General features: G+C 35.9%; 1 protein-coding gene across 1 annotated transcript in view; it reads left to right on the top strand.

Annotated features, from left to right (window-relative positions):
• LOC150098505 (uncharacterized) overlaps positions 1 to 25,008 on the top strand; it is a 45,258-nt gene that overhangs the window by 2,171 nt on the left and 18,079 nt on the right. Inside the window, exons 2-3 of the mRNA XM_090405243.1 lie at positions 1,406 to 3,013; positions 15,411 to 15,501. Of these exons, the coding sequence (XP_090261369.1) occupies positions 2,023 to 3,013; positions 15,411 to 15,501 (1,082 nt within the window). The 5' untranslated portion in view covers positions 1,406 to 2,022. The remainder of the gene's footprint in view (positions 1 to 1,405; positions 3,014 to 15,410; positions 15,502 to 25,008) is intronic.

The following is a 25,008-nucleotide window of genomic DNA, read 5'->3' as shown; positions in this document are numbered from 1 at the left end:
ACATATATATATATATATATATATTCATTTAGGAAGATGTGTTACAGAAAATATTGTGGAAATTATTTTCGTGCTAATTTCCACGCTTGTGTTAAAACAATTCTTTTAAAATATTCTGGAGAAAAAATGCTATCAATGCAAAATTTATTGCAATAAATAAGGTTTGAACATTACTTTTTATCTTACCTTACTGCAGTAACGTAGCTATGGGGGGGATGAGGTGGCGGTCCAACCCGCGAGATGCTTTGCGTTTAAGAAATCTTGCCATACTGTCTATAGAACAGCAACTGAGTGATATAACAATGTCATCAGCGATTTTGCTTACGGAAAAACATTTCAGAATGTTGGGATTAAAGTTTTAGTTCAAAAATAAACAATGTTTTAATTTATTTCCCTACACGTCGTTTTGACCTTTTGTAGTATTTTTGGCGTGTATTGAGAGGGGTGGCAAACTCAGGGATCGCCCCAGGCAACAAAAGCTCTAGCTACACCACTGCTTTACTGTTACGATGTATGAAAATATGCATGCCATGTTTTTATGTTTAGAGGTTTAGATATATTACTGCTATTTGAGAACAACTCTTTCTGCTTTTATGATAAAGACGTTAAATTACATGATATTCTTATTTCAAGGCTAATTTTAAAATATGACAAAATTGCATTCAGTAGTATTTCAAATGAACTTGCAGATGAAAAACGAAACACTTATTATTTGCACAGTGCTCATTTCAGTAAGCATGTTGTAAGATAATCGTTGAGTGGAAATGTCAAAAATATATATATATCATGAAAATATCTGAGACATGTTCTATACAGAATTGAATTAAAATTTTGTTTTGACGTATTCTTCCCCCTCTAGCTGCCACCACCATTCATAGTAATTGAATTATAAATATCTACTTTCTCCTCATTTTGTATTTAAAAATAAGAAGTGGGCACTGTTTAAATTGCATTGGTGTGCCTCAACCTGTAAGGCCAGCACTGCTTGAAATTGCCTTCCAATCAAGATCAGCTTCTCTGTTTGGTGTTGAATGCTATAACTACTGTCCTTAAAAATTATTTAATAATATTTATATTAAATAATAATAATATATTAAATGAAAACATGAGAAATGTTACAAAATTCCACCCAAATAATACTGTTTAAAATCGGACAATTCATTATTCCAGTGCTCTATATAAAATAAAATTAAGTGCATTTAAATATTTTATAAGAAATGATAATTTCCCTAAATTACTGTAATCATGGTATCAAAAGGAATAACCTTGTAATTTTTGATAAATCACATTGTGTATTTAAACTTCAATCAAATAAGAAAAAATAATTTCAAGAGTAGATTATTTTATTATGGATAATTTTTCTATATTACAGATGTTTATTATAATGTGCATTTAATTTCTTTAGGAAAATAATTTGAAGATGCTAAGAAGAAACTTGGAATGTCAATAGATCAGGACAAGTATAGGTAGCACAGAATTATTTCTCAGTACCCAAAGAGCTAAATAATAAAATGTGTGAATGTAATAGTAATGAGGCCTAGTAATAATGAAAGTTAAAAACAATTGAATTTTTACCATCACATAAGTTCCAATTATCTATTAGCAAGCAGAAAATTTTTTTCATGTGAAATTTGTTGTAAGACAACTACAGAAGTAGAGGTTCAAAATGACATTAGCTTGTGCTCAGAAGAAATCATTCCTTAAAAGAATTTGCAGTTGCTTGATTGTTATTAGGTGAATCTCATCTGAAACATTTCATTCTGAAACGTGCATCAAGATGCAAATCTTTTGAGAAGGCATTGTGAAAACATTTGACAACTATTTTCTTCTAAAACTTCTGATAAGGATTTTCAAGAAAATCTTTTTTGAAATGATACTCATTAGCTATCACAACATTAACCATATTCTTGTGAAATTTTTCATAACATGAAGCATAGTCACATAAACCATTTTCTTATGAAATAATATAAGACATTTTCAAAATTTGTCTGCCTGAAAAGTAATTTTGTAGTAAATATTAATATGAAACAACTTTCTTCTGAAGCTTGTAGCAAAGTGTTTTCCATGCAATTTCATTTGAAAACTCAATCACTAACTCACACTGGAAAGAAACTGTTCTGTTGTGAAATTTGTGGCAAAGCATTTTCTGTAAGATATAACTTGAAAAGACATTCCCTGGTTCACACTCGGGAAAAACCATTTTGTTGCAATATATGTGGAAAGGCATTTCTACAATCAAGTCATTTGAAAATCCATTTCTTGGTTCACACTCATGAGAAACCATTCTCTTGTGAAAGTTGTGGCAAAGTGTTTTCCTTATTATCTAACTTGAAAAGACATTCACTAGTTCATACTGGGATGAAACCATTCTCTTGTGAAACTTGTAAAAAAGCATTTTCCAGACGATTTGATTTGAAAAGACATTCACTAGTTCATACTGGAATGAAGCCATTCTCTTGTGAAAATTGTAGCAAAGCATTTTCTTCACGATCTCACTTAAAAGAACATTTACTAGTTCATACTCAGGAGAAACCATTCTTTTGTGATATTTGTGGGAAAGCATTTTCACATTCAAGCACTCTGAAAATCCATATCTTAGTTCACACTCATGAGAAACCATTCTCATGTGAAACTTGTGGCAAAACTTTTCGCACACAATCTCATTTAAAAAATCATTCACTAGTTCACACTGGGGAGAAACCATTCCTTTGTGAAATTTGTAGCAAAGCTTTTTCCATGCGATCTCATTTAAAAAGACATTCATTAGTTCACACTGGGATGAAACCTTTCTGTTGTGAAGCTTGTGGTAAAATGTTTTGCACACTACCGGACTTGAAAATGCATTTTCTAGTTCATACTCGGCAGAAACCATTTTCTTGTGAAATTTGTGGCAAGGCATTTTCACGTACAGGTAACTTAAAACGACATTACTTAGTTCATACTCAGGAGAAACAATCTCTTCTGAAAGATGTAGTAAATAATATTCACACTCAGGACATTTCAAAAGACATTTGTTAATTCACACTCAGATGAGATAATTTCCTTGTGAAACTTTGCTTCATAAAATGGAGGAGGTTACAGATTTGGAGGCATTATTAGGTGGGGAGCTGATGACTAGAGGGTACATTGCAGAAGTTATAAAGATTATTTAAACTTTTTTTGCCATAATGCAAAAGGTCACCCAAGTATGAATATGAAGGCAACAGTTCAGCTCTCATCATCACCATTGGCTCAACAGCCCTACTTGGGCCCTGGCTGTTTTCAGAAACTTTTGCAAACCTTCCTTAATCAATGCCAAACTCTTCCGATTTTTGACTTCTAAAACCTTAATATCCTACATCACTCCATTTTCCCATCTTAATTTAGGTCTTCCAATTTCCTTCTTTTTCCTTCTGACTTAACATTAAACATCTTAACTATTTTATTACTATCCATGCATATAATGTGTCCAGCCCAACTCAGTCTATTTATTTTTATTTACTTTATGATGTCTGGCTCATTAAATAATCTGTATAGTTCATGGTTATATCTTTTTCTCCACACACCATTCTCTTGTACTGCTTCAAAAATATATCTGCGAACTTTTCCTTTTAAACATATCTAGCAATCTTTCTTCTGCCATTGATAATACTCAGTTTTCAGAGGCATAAGTTAACACTGGTCTTGTAAGTATTTTGTACATCATTATCTTTGTTTCTCTCAAGATCAGATGTGACTTTAGGTGTTTCCTAAGTCCAAAAAAGCATCTATTTGTGAAAAAATGTCTCTGAATCCAGTACTGATTTTATTTTTGCAATTAACTTCTGATCCCAAGTATATAAAACTAAAATAATCTACAATTTCAGATTTATAGGAACCAATTTCAATTTCAGAAGGATTATCTCAAATCTATCTAGTTACTGGCATATACTTTGTTTTTTCTTGGTTAATGTGTAAATTCATCTTCTTTGCTGCCTTTTCTAAACTGATGAAAGTTTCTTCCAATGCTTTTTGTGTCCTTCCTATAATATCAATATCGTCTGCATATGCAATAATTTGTACTGACTTGTAGAAAATAGTTCCCCTTGTATCAATGCCATCATCTTTGAAAGTGCTGCTATGTTAAACAGTAAGCAAGCTAAGCCATCCCCTTGTCAAACACCATATATATATATATATATATATATATATATATATATATATATCGGATCAGACCACATGTTCTGAATTGTGATCTGACAATGAGTATTTCTTATTGTACCTTTAACTAAAGCAATAAGTTTTCATGGAACGTGTAGTTCCTCCATTGCAATAAATAAGTTAGTTCTGTCTATGCTATCATATGCATTTCTAAAATCTATGAAAAGGTGGTGTGTTCCAATTCCAAATTCATTACAATTTTTCAAGTAATTGGCATATGTTAAAAATCTGATCATTTGTAGATCTTCCTTGACAGAATCCTACTGATAATCAACAATAACATTCTCTACATAGGAATAAAGTCTCTTAAATAGTGTTAGAGAAAATTTTATAAGTTGTACATAGTAAATTAATTCCTCTATAGTTAGAACATATTACATCACCTTTCTTATGGATGGGGCATATGACACTCAGATTCCATTTGTCTGGAATTGTTTCATTAATCCAGATTTTGTTGATAAGCTGACACAGTTGCTTGAAGTATTCTGTACCTGCAATTTTAGTTAATTCTGGTTGTATCCTATCCATTCCTGGAACCTTGTTGATCCTAAGTTTTTTAATAGCTGCCTCCACTTCTGCATCTGTTGGTACTGGTGTAACATCTATCCATGTGTTTATTGATATATCAAAGTGTTCTTTTATATTTCTCTATGTGTATTTATCTTGTCATTATTATACTTTTTTCCTTTATCCTTATTTATATTATACATAACTCATATGCCATATTGTTGCTATTTGTAATATATCACTTTATCTCTTTACTTTATATCAATTTCTAATTCCTCTTAGGGGGGGGGTTTCCTCTTTAGACTTAATTTTACTTCCAATTTACTCCCTTTTTGTCCTATTCTAAAGTACTTCCCCTTGTGCCTGGGATCTTTAGATATTTATTTGAATTTCAAGACTGTGTCTCAGAAGTTCTCCTTAATGACACAAGAAAGGATTAATACCATAGTTGAACAAAGAACTCATTCATATCTTAACTTAAGCACAGTTTGCAGTCATGGCCTAAGTTTCTATATTGAGCTTAAATAAACAATAACTTCTGGGTTTCCCACCTTACAGGTCTGAATTAGTTTTATTTGGGATCAGTGCATTGCAAAAAGATTAAACTGAGAGAGAATCATTATGTACTAATAAACAATCAAAATTTAATTACTGATCAGATAGTTTATACAATACATGAAATGAATACTTCATTCACCTTAGAAATTCTTAGTCTTAAAAATATTCTCAGGTATAATTCTTAGTGAACTCTCGTGTCCTCAATTAAATCTCAATTGATACATTTTATATTACAAAGTTTTCAAAGACTTTTCACATATAACAAGCAAATATTCTAGGTGTGAATAACAATCATAATTAGCCTTTACACATGCACCATACATACATTATATATCTCTTAGATTCTCACTCCCTAACTTATGAACCTAGTTATGGTTCATAAGTTAGGTGGTCACATTAGTGGTGATCACATTAGCATAATTTCATCCTTTCTAGATTAAATATTCCTATTATTGACAATGAGCAATCAAATTATCGCATACACTTATTAAAGGAGAATTCAATTAGCCCAATTACATCCTAGGGAATTTAACTACACTTATGTTTAGCTTATCATTCATTTATACAGATCTACAAGTAATTCATGCACGATAAAGTTCTATTTTTCTATACCAAACAATCCAGTAGTTCTTTAAGGGAATTGTCTTAATTCACACACATAAAAGAAATGAACATATTGATTCATGTGGGTCTTTGACTGTCTTGCATACATCTTCCCTCCTTGGTCTGTTTATCTTTTACTGCTACTTCAGGGTTTCTTCTCCATTCCGTGTTTCCTTCCTTTCCTTGATAGGAGTCTCAGGGCACTGTCGAGGGATTGCATTGGCCAAACGTGATACTGGATAGGTTTCTTCTGGCATCTGGAACTCACCGGTCAGTTCCAGGTGCCGGAACATAGGTTTGCATAGGTCGGTGGGCATGCACATACTCAAACAGAGTGGCAAGGCTTGGACCAATACAGCAAGATTTCTCCTTAGACTCTAACCTCCGGTTTATCCTTGGCTTTGGACTGGAAACTCCCTTTGTGGACAGACTCCCATCTCTTCCCTTCAGAACTAATCAGCACCTCTCCTTCTCAACCTCTTGTGGACAGATCACGCAAGATGAAAAACGACTCTCTCAACAAAACTTCCGAGCCTTATATATCTCATTAACCCTGCACTTTTCTTCAAGGCCATGGGACCCCAAATGTTCCCATGCATGTCTTGCATGTAGTTACAAGAACCCGGGATAATAGCACAAATTTGACAGTTCTCAAACTTTTGCCAACAAATCTTGTTCTTCCCCCTTTTGCGTCCTTAATCTGGCTGTGGCCTATGGGACTTTCCGTTTGATGCCAGCCACGCCTTTTCAATACTGACCTTGAAGGTCACCTGCTACAGGACTTGTGAACACTTTTGAAAGGAACATGCCAACTTATAGACATTACCCTTGGTTTCAAACATTCTACTTCTGTTTTGAAAACAATGAGTGAGTCAATTCCCTTTGGGCTTATTTTGGTGTTTATACAGAATTTAAACATAGGAGCATAGATATATTTTATGCAAGGTTTTTAAGCTGTGTTCCTATTGTAAAAATTGATGTATTAGAGGTATTATTATTTCTCGAAACATCGAGTTTTTACACTAGTTCAACATCTTGATCTTGGCTCTCTTCTACATCATCTAATTGACCAGATATATTTGAATTCAGCAGTTCATTGAAATATCAATAGAATTATTGATATTTCTATAGATTAGAAGCAGAATCTGTAATGCAAAGAAGATATATGGGTCACATGCTAGAAAGTGTAATAAGGAAAGATTGATGGAATTAGAAGTTAGTCAAATACTCTGCTCATCTTCTTAGTATCATTTCATTCCCTCTCAAAATTACACCGTCCTTATCCCTACATAATATTGTTCTAGGCTGGAAATCTTTCCAACTACTATTTAACTTTTGATACAAAGATCTGCTTTCATTTTATGCTTCTGAGATGTTCCTATTCTTTAACTTCATCCTCATAGTATTTCTTCTTTCTATTCTTATGCACTGTTTTTTTCTTCTTTTCTAGCCAAATGATATTCCTCCACAGCTTTGAGTGTGGTTCCTTTACTGCATTTGTTTATATGCCTAATTTTTTAATACAGTCACATATTCACATTCTGCATTCAAACCAATAGTTATACTTAACTCTACTGACTTTTCCTAACTATGTCTGCTGTTGTCATTATGACATCCCTAAGAACATCCCAAGCTTCATTATCACTTTCACTAATGGTTAGACCAGACAGGTTTTCATTGATTCTCTCATCATATTTGACTTTTAACTTCTAATTCCATCAATCTTTCCTTATTACATTTTCTAGCATGTGACCCATATATCTTCCTTGCATTACAGATTCTGCTTCTAATCTTTGATATAATTAAATAATGATCGGAATCAATATTTGCTTCTGTGTAGGTTCTAACATCCATGACATTTGATAGGTGTCTTGTGTCTATTAAAAGATGATTGATTTGGTTAAAGGTGCCATCATCAGGAGACTTCTGAGTCATTTTATGAATATCTATGATTAAACATTCTACTAATAATAACATATTTCTTGAAGAAGCAAAGTTGATCAATCTAGTCCCATTATCATGAGTCTTATTATGTAAACTATATTTCCCAATGATTGGCCTGTATGTATCCTCTTTGCTTATCTTGGCAATTAAATTACCTATAATAATTTTCACATCCCTCTTTGGACATTCCCCATAGGTCTTATCTAATTCATTGTAAAGCAACTCTTTTTTCAGCATCATTCTTATCTTCAGTTGGAGCATGAATATAGGTAAAACTGTAATTAAAAAACTGTCTTTAAGTCATAACCTACCCATTTGAGGTGAGTTTGCTTTGAAGTCCATGATAAGATGTTTTATCCTCTTGTTTACAATGAAACCTGTTTTAAACTTGTTTATAATGAATCGAAACATGATTCTTTTTTTTTGGCAGCTATAAAAAAAATATGATTTTTCCTTTTCCATAAACCCCTCTCCATCTAATCAAAAGAACTGTTCAGTCCCTCTTGCAGCAAAATCTTATTTGCAATATTTTGTAACTTAAATTATTTTACCATTCAAGCACTGATTTGAATATTATTTTAATCAGTGGTGTCTCTGAAATGATTATCTGTAAAAAGCACACCTTGTGTTATAAAATTTAACAAATCATCTGTTGAATAGCATAATTTCTTTAAGAACAAATAATTTAAACTGAAGCATTTATCTGAGTATTGCTGATGCTCCCAGAATGTTTTGTAAGAGTTAATTTTTTTTGTAGTATTCAATGTAGTATTTCCAATTTTGTTTTTAGCAGCTTTTTGCTAATTGTTCAATGTATAAACCAAAAGACACTATGGAAATAAACCCTATTTTTATGTTATGTTTGGATATTTTATAATGTTGTAAGAATATCTGAGGAAATTTTTATTTTATGTATTTATATATATTCTTTGTGGTGAGTGTAGCATCCTTTTTAAATGTAGTTCTGTAATTAACATTCATGTAATTTATCTTTCCTAAAAGAGTACCATATCAAATGAAATTATCAATACAGTATTGGATCATGGACGAATTGTAATTTTTACCATTATTAGATTTGATATACGTGGTAACATCAAGATATTAATTAACTGTGTTCATCGAGGGATACCTGTATATAGAACATGGAACAGTTATCAGACAACAAAGACAAGAATGAATATTGTTCTATAATTATTCCCTAGTAAAGGAACATTGCTATCCTATTAATCATTATTACTACTAATAATAATGTACATACTACTAAAAATACACCTACTGTTAATATTTTTAATTAATTAATCCTTTGATGTAAAATATTTCTCAGAAGAAAATAAAATATATAGAAATTCTGAGTAAAAATATTGAAAAACAAAAAAAACAATCCTGAAGATTCATTTATTTATTCTTGTTTCTGTTATTCCTAAAGGACAATAAGTGCCATATGCCCTTATCTCATAAAGGTTCAAGTATGTAAGTAATTGTCGGTTTTTGCTGTCACTGTGATCGGACGTATTCCTTTAGACTCTGCCTAGTTGATTTTTATATAGGGTTTTTCGGGAAGCTCACATTGCACTGGAACTAACACAGTTCGTGATCTACTATCTCCCCCTCTGTATGAAATATGCAGAGGTCTAATGGCTGACAGGCCCCACCTGCAATGAGGACCAGTGGTGGTTGAATGGTTTTTAGGAAGGTAGATCGCTGCACTGTGTCCAAGTAAGCTCCTGAAACTCCCTTTTCCACGTTTTTAGGATAGTCTCCTATAACAGACTAACTTTTTGCTAGTAGATGCTTATTCTAAGCTGTCTATGGGATTTGCTAGTAGACTCAGTCTACAGGATTACCCAGGAAACTGCTAGTTTCTCTCAAGCCAAACTATGGACTCTCCATACGACGAGCTTGATTTCAAACAGCTTTTGGCTGTCTTTAAGCATATTGGAGGCCTTCTACAAAGGAAATGGCCAGGTAAGGTGGCAATCCACCAAGTAGAAGAGGTGGATACAGAGGACTGTCAATCCCCTGCCCCTCTCCCCAGCACTTCTCAAGATAACACCAGAGAGATTATGTCACCAGTTAACGACCAGCCCCTAGTGGACTCAGATAACTCTACAGACTATCAGGTTGTCAGCAGAAAAAAGCGTAAGAAGAGTTCACCAGCAGCAGAGCCTGAAATAGTATATCAAATGGACACATCAGTGCTATCTGGTGCAAGAACAGTGACAGATATACTGACACAGCCCAAAAAGAGGATTCCACCAGTAATCCTGAGATCTAAGGAAAAATGGTTGTCACTTGCACAAATGATGAAGAACAATAACATCAAGTTCTCATCAGCCAAAAACAAATGATGGAGTCTGCATACAGCCCAAAGGAACAACGGACTACCGCCAGCTCACCAAACTTATGGATGAACAGAAATTACCGTATCACACATACCAACTGAAAAGCGAAAAAAACCTTAAGGTAGTTATCAGAGGATTGGTAGAAAACAACATCAGAAGAGATAGCTACTGACCTCAGATCACAAGGCTTGGAGCCGATCAAGATCTCTCGCATGTATCGAGCAGACAAGCATCCCATGCCTCTGGTCTTAGTGGAGATCAGTAAAGATCAGAGAGAAATCTACGATCTCAGAATAGTCTGCAACTTGGTGATCAGGACTGAGCCACTGAGAAGAAAGCCATCGGCTGGTCAATGCCATCGCTGCCAAAAATATGGGCATGCGCAAATGCTATGCAGAGCAGATTACAAGTGTTTAAAGTGCGTTGGCAACCATCCTTCGCACACTTGCATCAAGCCAAGACCATACCTGCTAAATGTGCGAACTGCAGCGGCCCACATCCTGCAAATTACAAGGGTTCTCTACATCCATCCAACCTCCAAAAGTCTAGACAGGAGTCAGTCCCATCCATTCAGAAAAGTATCATGAGATCTGTGCCTGAAATCAAAGTGCGGGTAGTTACGCCAGATAAATCTTATGCTTCCGTGGTTTCCTCGAGTAACACTGAGGTACTCCCTGCAACTAGCAGTCAAAATTCTTCAGCAATTCTTGCTGCCTCATTAGGGGAGATGCTAATGGCCTTCAGCAAAACAAATCCAAGCCAGGCCGACACCAACAAATTCCTTAGGAATACTCAAGTCATCTTCTCCATGATTAATGATTAATTCGGCTTCAACATCAAATTCTATGTAGATAATATTTTGGAATGCAAACGGTCTCAACAGCAAAATTTTGGAATTATAGGAACTTACAGATCATTTGCAAATTGATATTCTCCTCATTAACGAGACTCACCTACATCCCTGCGATAATCCCAAACTCAGAAACTACTCGTTACTTAGAAATGACAGACTTAATGCCAGAGGTAGAGGCACTGCCATCTTTGTCAGAAGAAACATTCGCTATAATGAGATTAAGAAGATTAATACATCTAACCTCGAGGAGACAGGCATAGAAATTCATACCAACAATGCAGGCAGCTTAAAGATTTATTCTGTATACAACCCCCCTGGCAAACCACTTCTCCCCTCTGATCTCTCTCAGCTACTAGACACCAATGAAGCAATAATTGTAGCAGGAGATCTCAATTCCAAGCATCCTTTATGGAACAGCAAGAGTTTTAACAACAACGGAATGATCCTCTACAATTTTGCCTTGAAGAGAAATATTGTTATTGCAGGTCCGATCGAGCCAACACATTATGGAGTGATTGGCAGACCTGATGTTTTGGATATTGCTATATTTAACATTTCTAATCAATTCCAACTTCAAGTGGTTGACGAACTTAGCTCAGATCACAATCCAGTTTAGGAGGGGAGCCTGAGCTCATTCCCAGCCAATCCCACACTAACTTTGCAAAATTTAAGGCTAAAATGAACACTATCATAGACTCAGCACCTACTATGTCTTCCCGTGAAGAAATTGACATGGCAGTCAGCAATCTTGAATGTAAAATAAACTAGCTTATCCGCAGCTTGCTCTACTTCTACCCCAGCTCAAGTTAACTTACTTCCTGCAGAAATCCTTGCTCTGATCAGGAACAAAAATAGACTCAGATGCCACTATCACAACACGCTATCTCTGCAAGACCGTCGGGAACTAAATAGAGCGTCCAACCACCTAGTCCGTTATGCATTAAGATCACTGGAACCAGCAATGGGAAAGAAAACTGTTCTCTCAAAACTGAAGATAATTCTCTGTGGAAGTTGACTAAAGCTCTCCATACGGATCGCTCTAGCATCCAGCCCATTCACGGAGAAAGAGGTCTTGTTTACAGAGATGATGAAAAAGCAGAAGCTTTCGCTGACGCTCTCCAACTTCAGTGCCGTCCTAATTATGCGCATGCGGATCTGGTCTTCATAGAGAAAATACATCGTCGAGTACGCTCCGCGCTTCGGCAACCTTATAGCCATGAAAATATCTGTCCCACCTCACCTGAAGAGGTCTATTCAATCATTTAGGAAGCTTAAAAACAAAAAAGCCCCTGGTCCATCTGAAATTACCAACAAAACAAAGCCCTCCCACACAAAGCTGTCATGCATTTAGTAGCCATTATTAATGCACTGCTAAGATTAAATTATTTCTCCTCAAGATGGAAACAAGCTGATATATTCCTTATACTCAAGCCTGGTAAGGTACCTCAAATGCCACAGAACTATAAACCTATCAGTCTTTTATCATGCCTAGGAAAAATCGCAGAAAGAGTCATTCTCAACTGACTTAATGAGGAAGTGAATAAAAATAACATAATTCCGAAAGAACAATTTGGTTTCTGTACCGGACATAGCACTACACAGCAAATTCACAGACTGACTGAATTCCAGATATTCCCACGTTCCTCCATAACAGTGCTGCTGCTTATTTTGCCAAAGCAGCTGTTCATCCAAATCAATTCATTCAAGAGTCATCTAACTATGATGAACACGACAGGTGGAAACATAAGCGCGCTAAAGCAGCTCTGCTTATCGGTTCAGGTGCCTCCGTACAGCCCTAAATAGGGTGAGCCAGGTGCTCGCTAATCTTTAATACAAGACTATTTCATAGTGACGAAGGGATCGGAGTCCATGGGACTGATATCCATCATGCCACATCAGTTATCAGTAATTGCAGTTAATAAGGAGAGGGTTAAGCTAAGAATACTGATGAGTATACATATGGGTACATTCACGGGTTTTGAGGAGGTGAGCGATGCAGTTTGTTAAAAAATAAATAAAATAAGAGTTAAAATGTCTCAGAAAATATAAATAGGAATGATTAAAAATAATCAGAAAAAAAATTATAAAAATTTTTGAAGCATACTCCTCTAATGTTACATTTAGATGAGCAGCTGTTGGAAGTCGCATTCAAACTTCTGAAGGATGCCAAATTACTAAACTCAATGATAAAGGAAAATGGGATAGGATTCAGTTAAATTTTGAATTAAGGCAGAGACAACTGGTCTAAAATCGCTGTGTTTTTCTATTCGGTTCGCTTGTTTTTCTGCAAGAAAAACCCAGGTTATAGGGAGGAAAACCTACATCCTCGCGTGAGACAGGCTAACTCACCTTCAGTTGAAATGCCATGATATGATAAAAGGCTCTTACCAACAAATAAAATTAGCATGCTGAAGTCCTTTTCAGCAGCTTCATTAAATGAAGTGTCACATTTTTCTCTTCTCAGGTTCTGCAGTTTTGTTGAATATAAATTTAGAATGGAAGAGTTCTTTTGTTGTGAAACTTTCAATTGTCCTTGAAGGAAATAACAAACATGCTTTGCCCTTTGATTTCACAAACCTCCAAGCGGAGGATAAAAGGCTTATTCCTATTCCGGTACCATAATGTTTTATTGTGGTATTATGCTGTTTACTTGTAAGCTCATAACAGGTACATGTGTCGCTATGACCAAACTTAAAGTTGTTTTAATTAAATACTCCCAGTAACATAAGCTTGATTGTACGTGTTCGAATGATTTATTTGTATCATAGTTCTTGTTTCTTGAAAATAAAACTGATTATTCCTGATTAAATTACTTTTAAGTCAAGTTAGTTAGAAAGAAAAATTCTTTCTGAGAATTTCCACCGTCTATGGTTGCAATCTTATTTAAAAAACTGATGCCAAGCAGTTCAAAGAAGCGGCAGCTTGAACGAATACCAATAATCAAAATTGGTGTTCCTCATAGATAAAATTAAGGAGCCTAGAGTCTTTTATCTATATAAGCGACCTCTGTTGAATGGAATTTATAGGAAAAACTTAATCAGCTATACTGATAATATGGCAATAGCTTTCTCATCAAGCGACATACCAATCTTAAAGTGTAATGAGGAATCTGATTTATTAAATCTGCATAAATTCAGACTTCTGAATGCTCAAAATGAGCATTGATGAAACTAAATTTATACTTTTGAACTGAAGGTTAGAAAACCAGTCTTGTCAATTAAATATCATACCACTTCCTCAGACCCCAGAAGTGACTGCATTTGCGAAGCTCCTCAATGAGTCTATACCTACCACTATCTGGGTATATACTTAGATCATAATCTGAAATGGAAAACCCATATCCAAGCTGTTACAACCAAATTAAGGTACATATTTTATAGAAGGCATAATATTTCATACATTTATACAGACCATATTATTCACTGGTATACTGAAGAATTCTGTGTGGAATTTGTATCTTAGGGGCGCATACAAAAATATCCGTGGCGAATTGTATAATCTTCAGAACAGAATATTAAAGAAAATCTTCATGTTTCATCACACTGCAGTTAACTGACCTTATTGACTTGCACTCAGACACGAAGAATTTTAATAGGAAACCTATTAAAATTCTTGAAAGAGAATCGACTTCAGGTTGCATTCAAGGAAATTTATAAGTAAGCAGAACTCGTCATGTCGATTCCGAACTGTATTGTTAGAGTCGAGCATTCTTTTTCGCCTATGAAAAGAATACTTACGTCTTTTATAGAGGAATACAAACACAGGAAAAGGCTGTTTGGCCTAAGCATAATCGCAATTTAAAAGACATTGATGATAGAACGGAAGGGGGAAAAACTTCAGTTTATGATGATGCGCTAACAAAATTCCTAAGGAAAAACAGGAGATTGGAACTTGTGTATAAATAATTAAAATGAGTTATTTCAGCCCTTTGATTCGTTCGGGAAAAATAATTTCCCAAGTGAATTACTTTTTCTGATTTCTGTGCGTATTATACTATAGTTCGCCCACCGATTAGAGGTCCCTCGACACTTCTGCGCATGTCAGAAAAAGGAGAATCCATTCCGATAATAGGGTAATCAATCTGTCTTCTGGGATGTGTTTGTTTACATTACAGGTCGGAAAATTTAGCTTTTCTTTTACGAACATTGATGTTTTTGAAATGTAACTATTTTGCTTGTATAACAGTTGGAAATTGTTGATCTTCTCCAAAATACTTGGTATGTGTGATATATTGTATTATTAAGACAAAGGAGCCGTTGACACTAAAAGAAAAAAAAAAACTATTTTCCTATAGTAATTACTGTAAATAACTTGCGTGGTTCTCCGAATTAATTTAGTGCATCCATCAGCATGCTTTTAAGCAGTATACCCTAAAAATTAGCAGTTATTGACAAGCCATTTTATTCACTTGTTGCGATATGTAGGGATTATACAAATCAAGAAATTTAGAAACGAAGTGCATCCGAATCATAACTTGATTATTGGCGCTATTGAAAAATTTGTAGCTACGAGCCGGTATTAGCACCCCTCTGACAACTTCCCAAACAGCGTTCCTACCTCTGCATAACGATGTATCTCTTGGCTTGATGGGAAAAATTTCTCTTATAACAGTCAAAGTTTGTCATATTACGTGTGATGTAATACTAGTTAACGAAATAATTTAGTTAGGAAGGATGAACGTTGATTTATTTGCCCAGCAACTTTCTTTTGCAGTAACTCAAGCTTTTCAAGTCAAGTTACTACACCGGTGAACTGTGCACTACATATTAATAACAAACATATTTAATTATCGCTAAACTAACACTTTATTTTTGAAAAGAACTCTGCTTAAGTCAGCATGGTATATACATTACAGAGAAATGAATAACCAGTGTGAAGGAAGTTTGGTTTTACAATTTGAAGTGTCATGGTGCTTTTATAAAAGTGGAATGCCCAAAAAACATTTGTTTATACCGAGAACTTTGGGAGGAAGGGGGAAGAAAGAAAAAATAAACACCAAGTAATTGCTTGATGTGATAGTGCGAAAAAGGAAAACATCACAGAAATAAAGTTAACAAGAAGTTAGGTAGTTCTAACGTAACAACTACGTTTTTGTGATTCATTTATCATTTTGTCACCTTTTAAAATTCTCGAGAATATTTTTTTTTCCAGTGTAGCTCTTTAGAAACGTAGAATGGGTAATATCATCTGCTTATTACATAGACACACAAACTCACAGAGTACCGGTATATATTTTAATTATGACCGTTTCAAATTGCATTGCCTTTCAAAATTTGAAATACTATTTTTTATTTTACTAGTTTTTGCACTGTTTTTGAAACAGTACAAAAAATCTTTTTTATTTTGTATTTTTTTGAATGGGAGGGGAGTTAGAATTTTTCATTTCATTTGAAGTTATATACAGTTCAGGAAAACAATGTTTTTCCACTAGAAGCAGACCAAATACAGCAAGTCAAAGTTTTTGTTTAGAGTTTGTTCTAAATAATATTTCTTCCTGCTTTGGAAATCTAACGGCTTATTGCATGTATTTGCTTGTGAGAAAGACATTATGCAGAAAATATTATTTACTATTTATATTTATATATATAACTTTTTTTTATGTCGTTATGTTAAACTATGTTTTGATTTAACGCGAGAGGCAATTATAATCATCGAGACTAGTGCACTGTGGCCAATAATCCTTCAATTTATTATTATTATTAGAAAAACACGTGAAGAATCATCGAGTGAGGCAATAGTAAGATGTAATGTAACAGATGTTTATCATACCTCATCTTCAATCGGTTCAATGTTTGTGCACTCACCATTTCATCTGGGAATAAATGCTACTCACCAAATGCTCTCCGTGCAAAAGTTATGCTACACTCACAGGGTGGACACTGGGGTGTTCTTTCACTTGGTGGAGCAGCAAGAAGAAATAATGAAAAGGAGCCATCCCTGGAAGTTACGAACGGAAACTGTGAGGAGTGGTTTCCTTGCGTGAAGGGTGGTTGAACTGTGGAATGCATTGCTTGATAGAGTGGCTAGAGCAGGAATGATCAATGCGCTCAAGGGATGGTATGATAGATTTTGTGTTTCCTAAGAAGGACCTCGCATTAAGAATCTCTAGACTCCATGGCGGCCTGATTAATAATAATTTTTATGAGACAGAACCATTACCGTTAATTGTTTCTTCTGTTATTCTGAATAACTAAACACTAATCTTAATTCTTCACGATGAAATCAAATTTCATTGGTCAATAATCAACTGTAAAATTAACTTCTCTTGAATATTCAAAAGGAATATTGCTGCTGTACCTTCCCATATATCTAAGGTAGACCACTCTCGATCTTTATAAGCCTTGTTGTCCAGGGTGATGCACTTTCGGTAGAAGTGGAATTGATGTTCTTTGGACTAATCAGGACACTGAAGAATTAGTTTCATGAAGCTGGGAAATTCGATAACATTCCATGAGGATCTGAATAGGACAATGTATTTTAGAATGGACTAATAGATAATCTTTTGTTGTTTTGCAAAATGGGTAATATAGTGTGGTTATTAATTTCCATGATGCAAGAATAAATTAAGGAAATAAAAAGAGATGAGACAAGAATTGTTTTAAAAAATTGACATCAGATAACATTTCACCATGGGATTAGTAGAGGACATCGTTATTTCTCTCTCTCTCTCTCTCTCTCTCTATATATATATATATATATACACACACACACACTAGGGGCTCTGCCTACGGCACCCAACCCCTCGAGTTCCGGACTGCTAGGCCGGTTCTCCTTGAATTGTGATGACTCGAATTTTGAAAACTCGAAAGGGGGGTTCCTCCCCCAGTGCCCAATTTCCTGAGTTGCAGACTGGAAGGCCGGTTCTCCTTGAATTCTGATTACTCAAATTTTGAAAACTCGAAAGTGGGGGTTCCAGGCACCCAATCCCCCGAGTTGCGGACTAGAAGGCCGGTACTCCTTGAATTCTGATGAATCGAATTTTGACAACTCGAAAGGGGAGGTTCTCCCCAGTGCCCAATCCCCTGAGTTGCAGACTAGAGGCCAGTTCTTGAATTCTGATGACTCGAATTTTGAAAACTCGAAAGCGGGGTTTCCAGGCACCCCCCCCCCCCCCCGAGTTGCAGACTAGAAGGCCGGTTCTTGAATTCTGATGAATCGAATTTTGAAAACTCGAGCGCGGGGTTCCTATCGCCCCCCCTCGAGTTGCGGACTGGAAGGCAAGTTCTTGAATTCTGATGAATCGAATTTTGAAAACTCGAAAGGGGGTTCCTCCCCCGGCGCCTCAGAGGTTCCTGGCGCCCAACCCCCCGAGTTGCGGACTGGTAGGCCGGTTCTCCTTGAATTCTGATGAGTCGAATTTTGAAAACTCGAGCGCGGGGTTCCTATCGTCCCCCCTCGAGTTGCGGACTGGAAGGCAAGTTCTTGAATTCTGATGACTCGAATTTTGAAGACTCGACACTCAGGATAGCCCTGAGTTTCAAAATGTTACAAAAAAAAAGCTTATCATTTTATATATATATATATATATATATATATATATCCTGAAGTGGTGTGTGCGAGGTAATATATGTTTGCTGTACATACTGAACTAATATGTTACTTGCCAGATCTTGCATTTTGCTATTCTAAAGCTATCACACATCAATAAGACAATACTTCAATCTTCCTCTGTTTTTTTTTCTTTTTTTTTCATGTTTTTTTATATATCAATTAGTGGTCTACTCCCATTATGTTTGAATATTATGCCATCTTGGATTACCACTATTCTTCGAGTGTTAAAAGCCAATGCGTTTCAAATCTCATATTAGTAGTTTTTCACAATATTGGAAGAAATAATTATTTTTAATCCTTTTCCAGTGCTGTTTCACTTCATTAAACTTGTATCATGAACCTTGGTAATCTATTCATCTGTTTTAAAACTAGAATAATGCAAATACAAGAATAGTACAGAGTCCTGTTAAATAATTTAAAAAAAAATCAGTTAATGTTTTTTTTATTTCTGTATAGGGAGTAGGCGAGGCCATTTTAGTCCTATCTAACTTGTGGAAGCTGAGAGGTCAGTTCAATCTCCACTGGTACCCAATGAGAGAGCTGGCTCAAGGCTATCACTAATTAAGTGGCTCAGTGAAGAGAGATGGCTCAACAAGTGCAGCCATCATGTGGTCCCTAACAAAATATTGTCTGAAATAGTGTGGGTTCTAGATATTTCTACAGTAGTACTGGTAGAAATATCCAACACCCAAGAAAGAATATACGAACTAATAAATATATACCAGCTGAAAATAACAACAGCCACTAAGAAAGAGGCATCGACAGGACAATGTCATAGATGCCAAACGTTTGGTCATGCCCAAAAGCACTGTAAAGCAGACTACAGATATCTAAAATGTGGCAAAGAACATCAGACAAGCACCTGCACCAAGTCGAAAGCAACACCAGTATGCTGTGCTAACTGTAGAGGTCCTCAGCCCCGGCAATTACAAGGGGTGTACTTTCCACCCAAAAAATCGTGGGATAACAAGAACTAACTTCACCCCCCCCCTCCCTGCTAAGACTCCACTATCAGGCAGGCAATTCACCCACCATCTCAAATCACCTCAACAACACAGGAGAGAATGCAACCAACCAACATAACAAAAACGTATGCAGAGGCTTCACGAAAAGACTCCCACATCCTACGAACAGTGAGGCTCCAAATTAGAAATAATCTTAACAGCCTCGCTCGCCACCATGCAAGAATTCAGCAGGGCAAGCCCCTCACCATCCTCCCAAAAGAGATTCCTACAAGGAACCCAGTCCATCTTAACAGCCCTCTGCCATGAGTAGAAAACTCTAACCAAACTCACTAAAGATTGTAGCTTGGAATGCAAATTGAATAACAAACAAAATAATGGAACTCCAAGAATTTGTATCCGGATACAAACCTGACATCATTCTAGTTAATAAAACGCACCTTAGACCAGCAAATAACCCAAGACTATGAGGCTTTTCCATGTACAGAAAGGATCGACTTGGCGCAACAGGCAGAGGCACAGCCGTCTATATAAAAAGCTACCTAAACCACAACACAGTACCTGACCCCCAACTACGAACCTAGAGGTGACTGGAGTGGAGGTACCCACCAGCAATGCAGGCAGTCTAAAGATTTATGCAGCCTACAACCCTCCTAGAATCCCACTACTGATATCTGACCTGGACTCCATCCTCGGATCCAAAGACTTCATAATCTTAGCAAGGGATTTCAACTCGAAACATAGATTCTGGTTTAGCTTGTCCATAAGTATCAAAGGTCACACCTTATACAACTATGCAATGCACAACTCTGTCATCGTGGTTGGATCGACCGACCCCACACATCACAGCCCAACAGGAAATTCAGATGTTCTGGACAACGCAATAATCAAACACATCCCATACCAATACCAACTAGAAATAATAGAACTTTCATCAGACCACAACCATATTCAACTCAGGCTAGGCAATCAAGAACAACTATCTCCCCAGTGCTCCTTTATAGCATGGGAGAAACTCAAAAATTCTACCAGAATACATTGGTCCACCGCCCATCATAAACAAAAAAAAAAGAGATAGACATAGCCATAAACAAGCTAATAAGCCAAATGCAAAAAGCAGTAACGGAAACCACTGTCCACGACTCGACCAATAGGATTGCAGAAGAAATCATGGACCTCATTAGGACCAAGAAGAAAGCAAGAAAGAGATATCAACCTTAGAGCCTTACAGGATAAAACAGCACTAAACAATCTCAACAGAAAAGTCGGAGAAGCTCTACAAAACCACAGAAATCAAGAATGGAAAACCAAATTAGCCACAATTAACTCAGAAAATCACACCGTATGGAAATTCCTAAAAATCTTACACATCAAAAGTCAACCCTTACCTCCTATACAAACCAAACAAGGAACAGCACACACAGACGAGGAAAAAAGGCAGAAGCCCTTATAGACAACCTGGAGGAGCAGTGCAGCCCATCCTACAAAATCCTAAACATTAACTTCATCTACAAAATTCATCGCTGGGTCAGAAAAGCATTAAGTCATCTCACTGATAACTCAGAACCCATCTCTCCCACTACCCCAAGGGAAATAACTAAAATATTAGCACAACTGAACAACAAAAAGGCTCCAGGTACATACGGTATCACTAACAGAATACTAAAGTTGCTACCAAGAAAAGCAATAATACACATTGTTAACATTGCAGATGCAATCATCAGATTTCACCACTTCCTGACAACTTGGAAAACAGCAGATTTCATACCCATAAAAAAGCCAGGCAAGAACCCTCAACTTCCAGAAAGCTACAGAAACATCAGCCTCCTATCAAGTTCTGGAAAAGTCACCAATAAGTTTATCCTCACCTGGCTACAAGCAATCACTGACAAGCTCGGAATTATCCCAGACGAGCAATTCGGATTCCGAAAAGATCACTCCACAGTTCAACGAATACACCGATTGGTGGAATGCATATCAGGAGGCTTTAACTGTAACCTACAAACAGCTACGGTCTTGATCGATGTAGCGAAGGCCTTTGATAAGGTTTGGCATCAGGGTCTTCTCTACAAACTGATAAAATTTAAGTTTCCAATAAAATTAGTTAAACTAATTAAAGCATACCTAAGTGATAGACACATGCAAATCAAACTAAACGGAACAGTGTCGACCAGACGCAAGATCCGTGCACGATTGCCACAGGGCTCACTCTTAATACCTCTACTGTTCTCGATCTACGCAACGATATCCTCCCAAATCAGAGAAATATCATCACAGCACTATGTGCGGATGACACCGCGATATTATTAAGATCTCTCAGCCCTCAAATGGCAAATAGAAGGCTGTAAGGCAGTGTCAGCACACTAGAAATTTGGCTAACAGATTGGAGGATCCAGGTAAACCCCCTTAACAGCTCAGCTGTACTATTTCTCCAGTCACCACCAAGGACGACATTCAGCTCCACCGAGTCAAGATCCCATGGGAGAAAGAAGTTACATGTCTCGGAGTGAACTAGATAACAAACTCGTATTTAGCAAGCACATTAAACTAACACCAGTGCAGACATCCAGAGTAATTGCACATCTCTACCTCTGATCAACTGTAAAAGTAAATTAGATCTACAAAACAAGCTAACTCTGTACAAAACCGTAATTCGCCCAGTCATCACCTATGCTTCTCCAGCATGGAGTCATACCTCAAAAACTAACATACAGAAACTACAAAGAATCCAGAATAAGTGGCTAAAAATGATCCTGGATGCTCCATGGTACATAAGAAACTCCCAGATCCCTCGAGAAGTAAATATCCCCTACATCCCCTCACATCTCCGTTATTTAGCTGAAAAATTCTTCTCCAAGGCAAATCTGAACTCAAAACCCACTGATCGAGCAAGCTAACAACTACAGCGAAGTAATATACTGCAAATTTAAAAGACCAAAATCAATTCTACTACAAACCGAAGATAGCCAACATCAGGCCGCAAGAAGGTGAGCAGACAGCTCACTAATATCTCATCCATTGTATCACTTAGACAGATAAAGGGGGACAAGAAAAGCATTTTTGCTTTACCCATCCAGCTGGTAATGTTATACGTTATATAAGTGAATAAAAGACGTTAGCTGATTTATTTATTTAATAAATAAATAAAAATGGCGATTTATGAAACAGCAATAAATGCCGATTTCGATTACAGTAATAAAAGCATTTACTGTGTATTTCGATTAAATGACAAGTTAAATAAATTAAAAATGATACTATATTATTTTAATCGTTAAAGGGGGTAAATTTTCGCTTTTGCTACTGTCATTTGTAGGAAATCAGCAGACTACTGATCACTCCCCCCAACGAACTTGATACGTTTTGCAATGTATCTCTTCAATACATTAACAGATTCCTGTTGATGTGCTTTTCGAAGAACTGGACTAATTTATTTTTGGAAAATAGTAAGGGTAAAGCAAACTGTGTCCCATGGGTGCACCTTCTTGAAGTGGTGTTGAAGTGAGTAAAAAGAAATAAAATCAAAACGCATTTTAATATTAGCATTTATAAATTTGGATGTGCACTAAATATATTGTAATAAATATACTGCGACTTTTAATAACATTTAGCAAATGATGCAAATTGTTTTTCGCTATATGTAGCATAGAACTGATGGAAGCACTAGGAAAGCCCGCCTTCGCCAAAGAAATAGCGTTACAGAGGGAGACTACACTTCCGACTTCGGTTTTTTTTTTTTTTTTTTTTTTTTTTTTTTTTTTTTTTTTTTTTTTTTTTTTACAAGCAGTGTTCAATCGCTATTCAGGAAGTGTGGCGTACGCATGTACTTGGCTTAAATTCTGTGTTTGTAAATCATTGAATTGTTGATTACTAAATATACAGTGAATGTGTAGTTAATTTACATTGAGGTAAGTAGATTCAAAATTTAATGTAGGGCTTTACAAATCATACAATAATGTATGTATTTCCTTACCAATATTTTTTGTTCTATAGACTTTTTATTTCAGCCTGTAACTCCTATGACTGAATTATAAATAACTACTCTATCTAATTTTTTACTGGTTTGAAAGTTTCTGCAGCAGTATGTAATATGTATTACTTGATTTTACTGTTTTATAAAACAAACCAATAATAAAATACTAGACAAGTCGTATTAGTTAATGTCTAATACTTTTCAGTTCTCGTGTATACATTATTAGTTTGTGCAGAGTTCAATTATACTGATGGTATATGTGTGATCAGACATTCCTAGGATAAATGAAGTCATTAATGTGGTAAAGTCAGTAATGCGGTGTTATTTTTCACTGATTGGAGTTCCGTACGCGCGTCGTGTTAGTCCTAATTTACACGTGTATGACTACTATTGTATTTGCTAGTAAAGACATAACAATGTTGGTGCTAGTTTCATTTTTCCAACTTGTTATTGATTAACTTCAAAAAAAAAAAAATTGTTACAAGATTATGAAGATGGAGGCTCAGCAGATCTGTTTAAGAAGGAATAATCACCATGTCAATGTACTAACTGCTTTTAATGAATTTCTTTTTACTGTAACTTTTATAGATTTGAATTCAGTATGTGAAGGTAAGAGACTTAAAGCACACAAAATAGTGTTGTCTGCCTGCAGTTCTTTCTTTTATGGTATATTTCTTGAAAACTCTTATAGACATCCAGTTGTTATTCTCAAAGATATAAAATACACGGATTTAAAAATGATAATAGATTTTATGTACAAGGGTGAAGTGATCATTTTGCAGGACCAACTTGCTACAATGTTTGGTGTTGCTAGAAGTCTGAATGTTGAGATCTGTAGAGAAGTTGCACAGTGGAATACTTCCAGTATTGATATTCAGGAGAAGAGTGAACGTGACTCAAGTAACCAGGCCTTGTTACTTTGCTGAGGTGCAACCAAAAGAAAACAGCACAGAATTGCCACCGGTAATTAAGAAGAGAAGAAGAAGACCTCGGAGTAGATATCTTTGTAGTTCTAACTGTAAAGGCATGGAGACTAATGTCATCAAAAGAAAATGAATTAGACACACCAGAAGAAGGTCAATAAAGTCATTCACAAGTGAAGGAAGGTTGGAACTGTCAGGAACTGATTATCCATTAAATGAAATTTCTGTTTCTAAATCAAATATATTACTATTACTATTATTACGGGCAACTCCAGGGAGTCATTAGACTCATCGAGGGAGGCCCCAAATCATATTCATCACAACTATTTGACATTCATACAGTATCTATCATACCTCGCCTTAAACTCATTCACTGTCACAGCATCCACCACAGACTCAGGGAGCGCATTCCACTCATTCACTACTCTAAAAGTAAAGAACCCAGCTCTAACACCTTTACTAACCACACTTTTGCCCAGTTTCCATGGATGTCCCCTAGTCCTCCCACAACCAGCCCTGTTCTCAAAAATATCTTCTGAATTAATTTTATAGAAACCCTTCAGTAATTTGAATGTCTCAATCATATCTCCCCTCCTCCGCCTATCAACCAATTTTT

Source organism: Typopeltis vanoorti, chromosome 15, assembly GCF_054136105.1.
Source record: "Typopeltis vanoorti isolate ZY-2024b chromosome 15, IOZ_Tvanoo_1.0, whole genome shotgun sequence".
Classification (NCBI taxonomy): Eukaryota; Metazoa; Arthropoda; class Arachnida; order Uropygi; family Thelyphonidae; genus Typopeltis; species Typopeltis vanoorti.
This window is presented reverse-complemented; position numbering and strand designations above follow the sequence as displayed.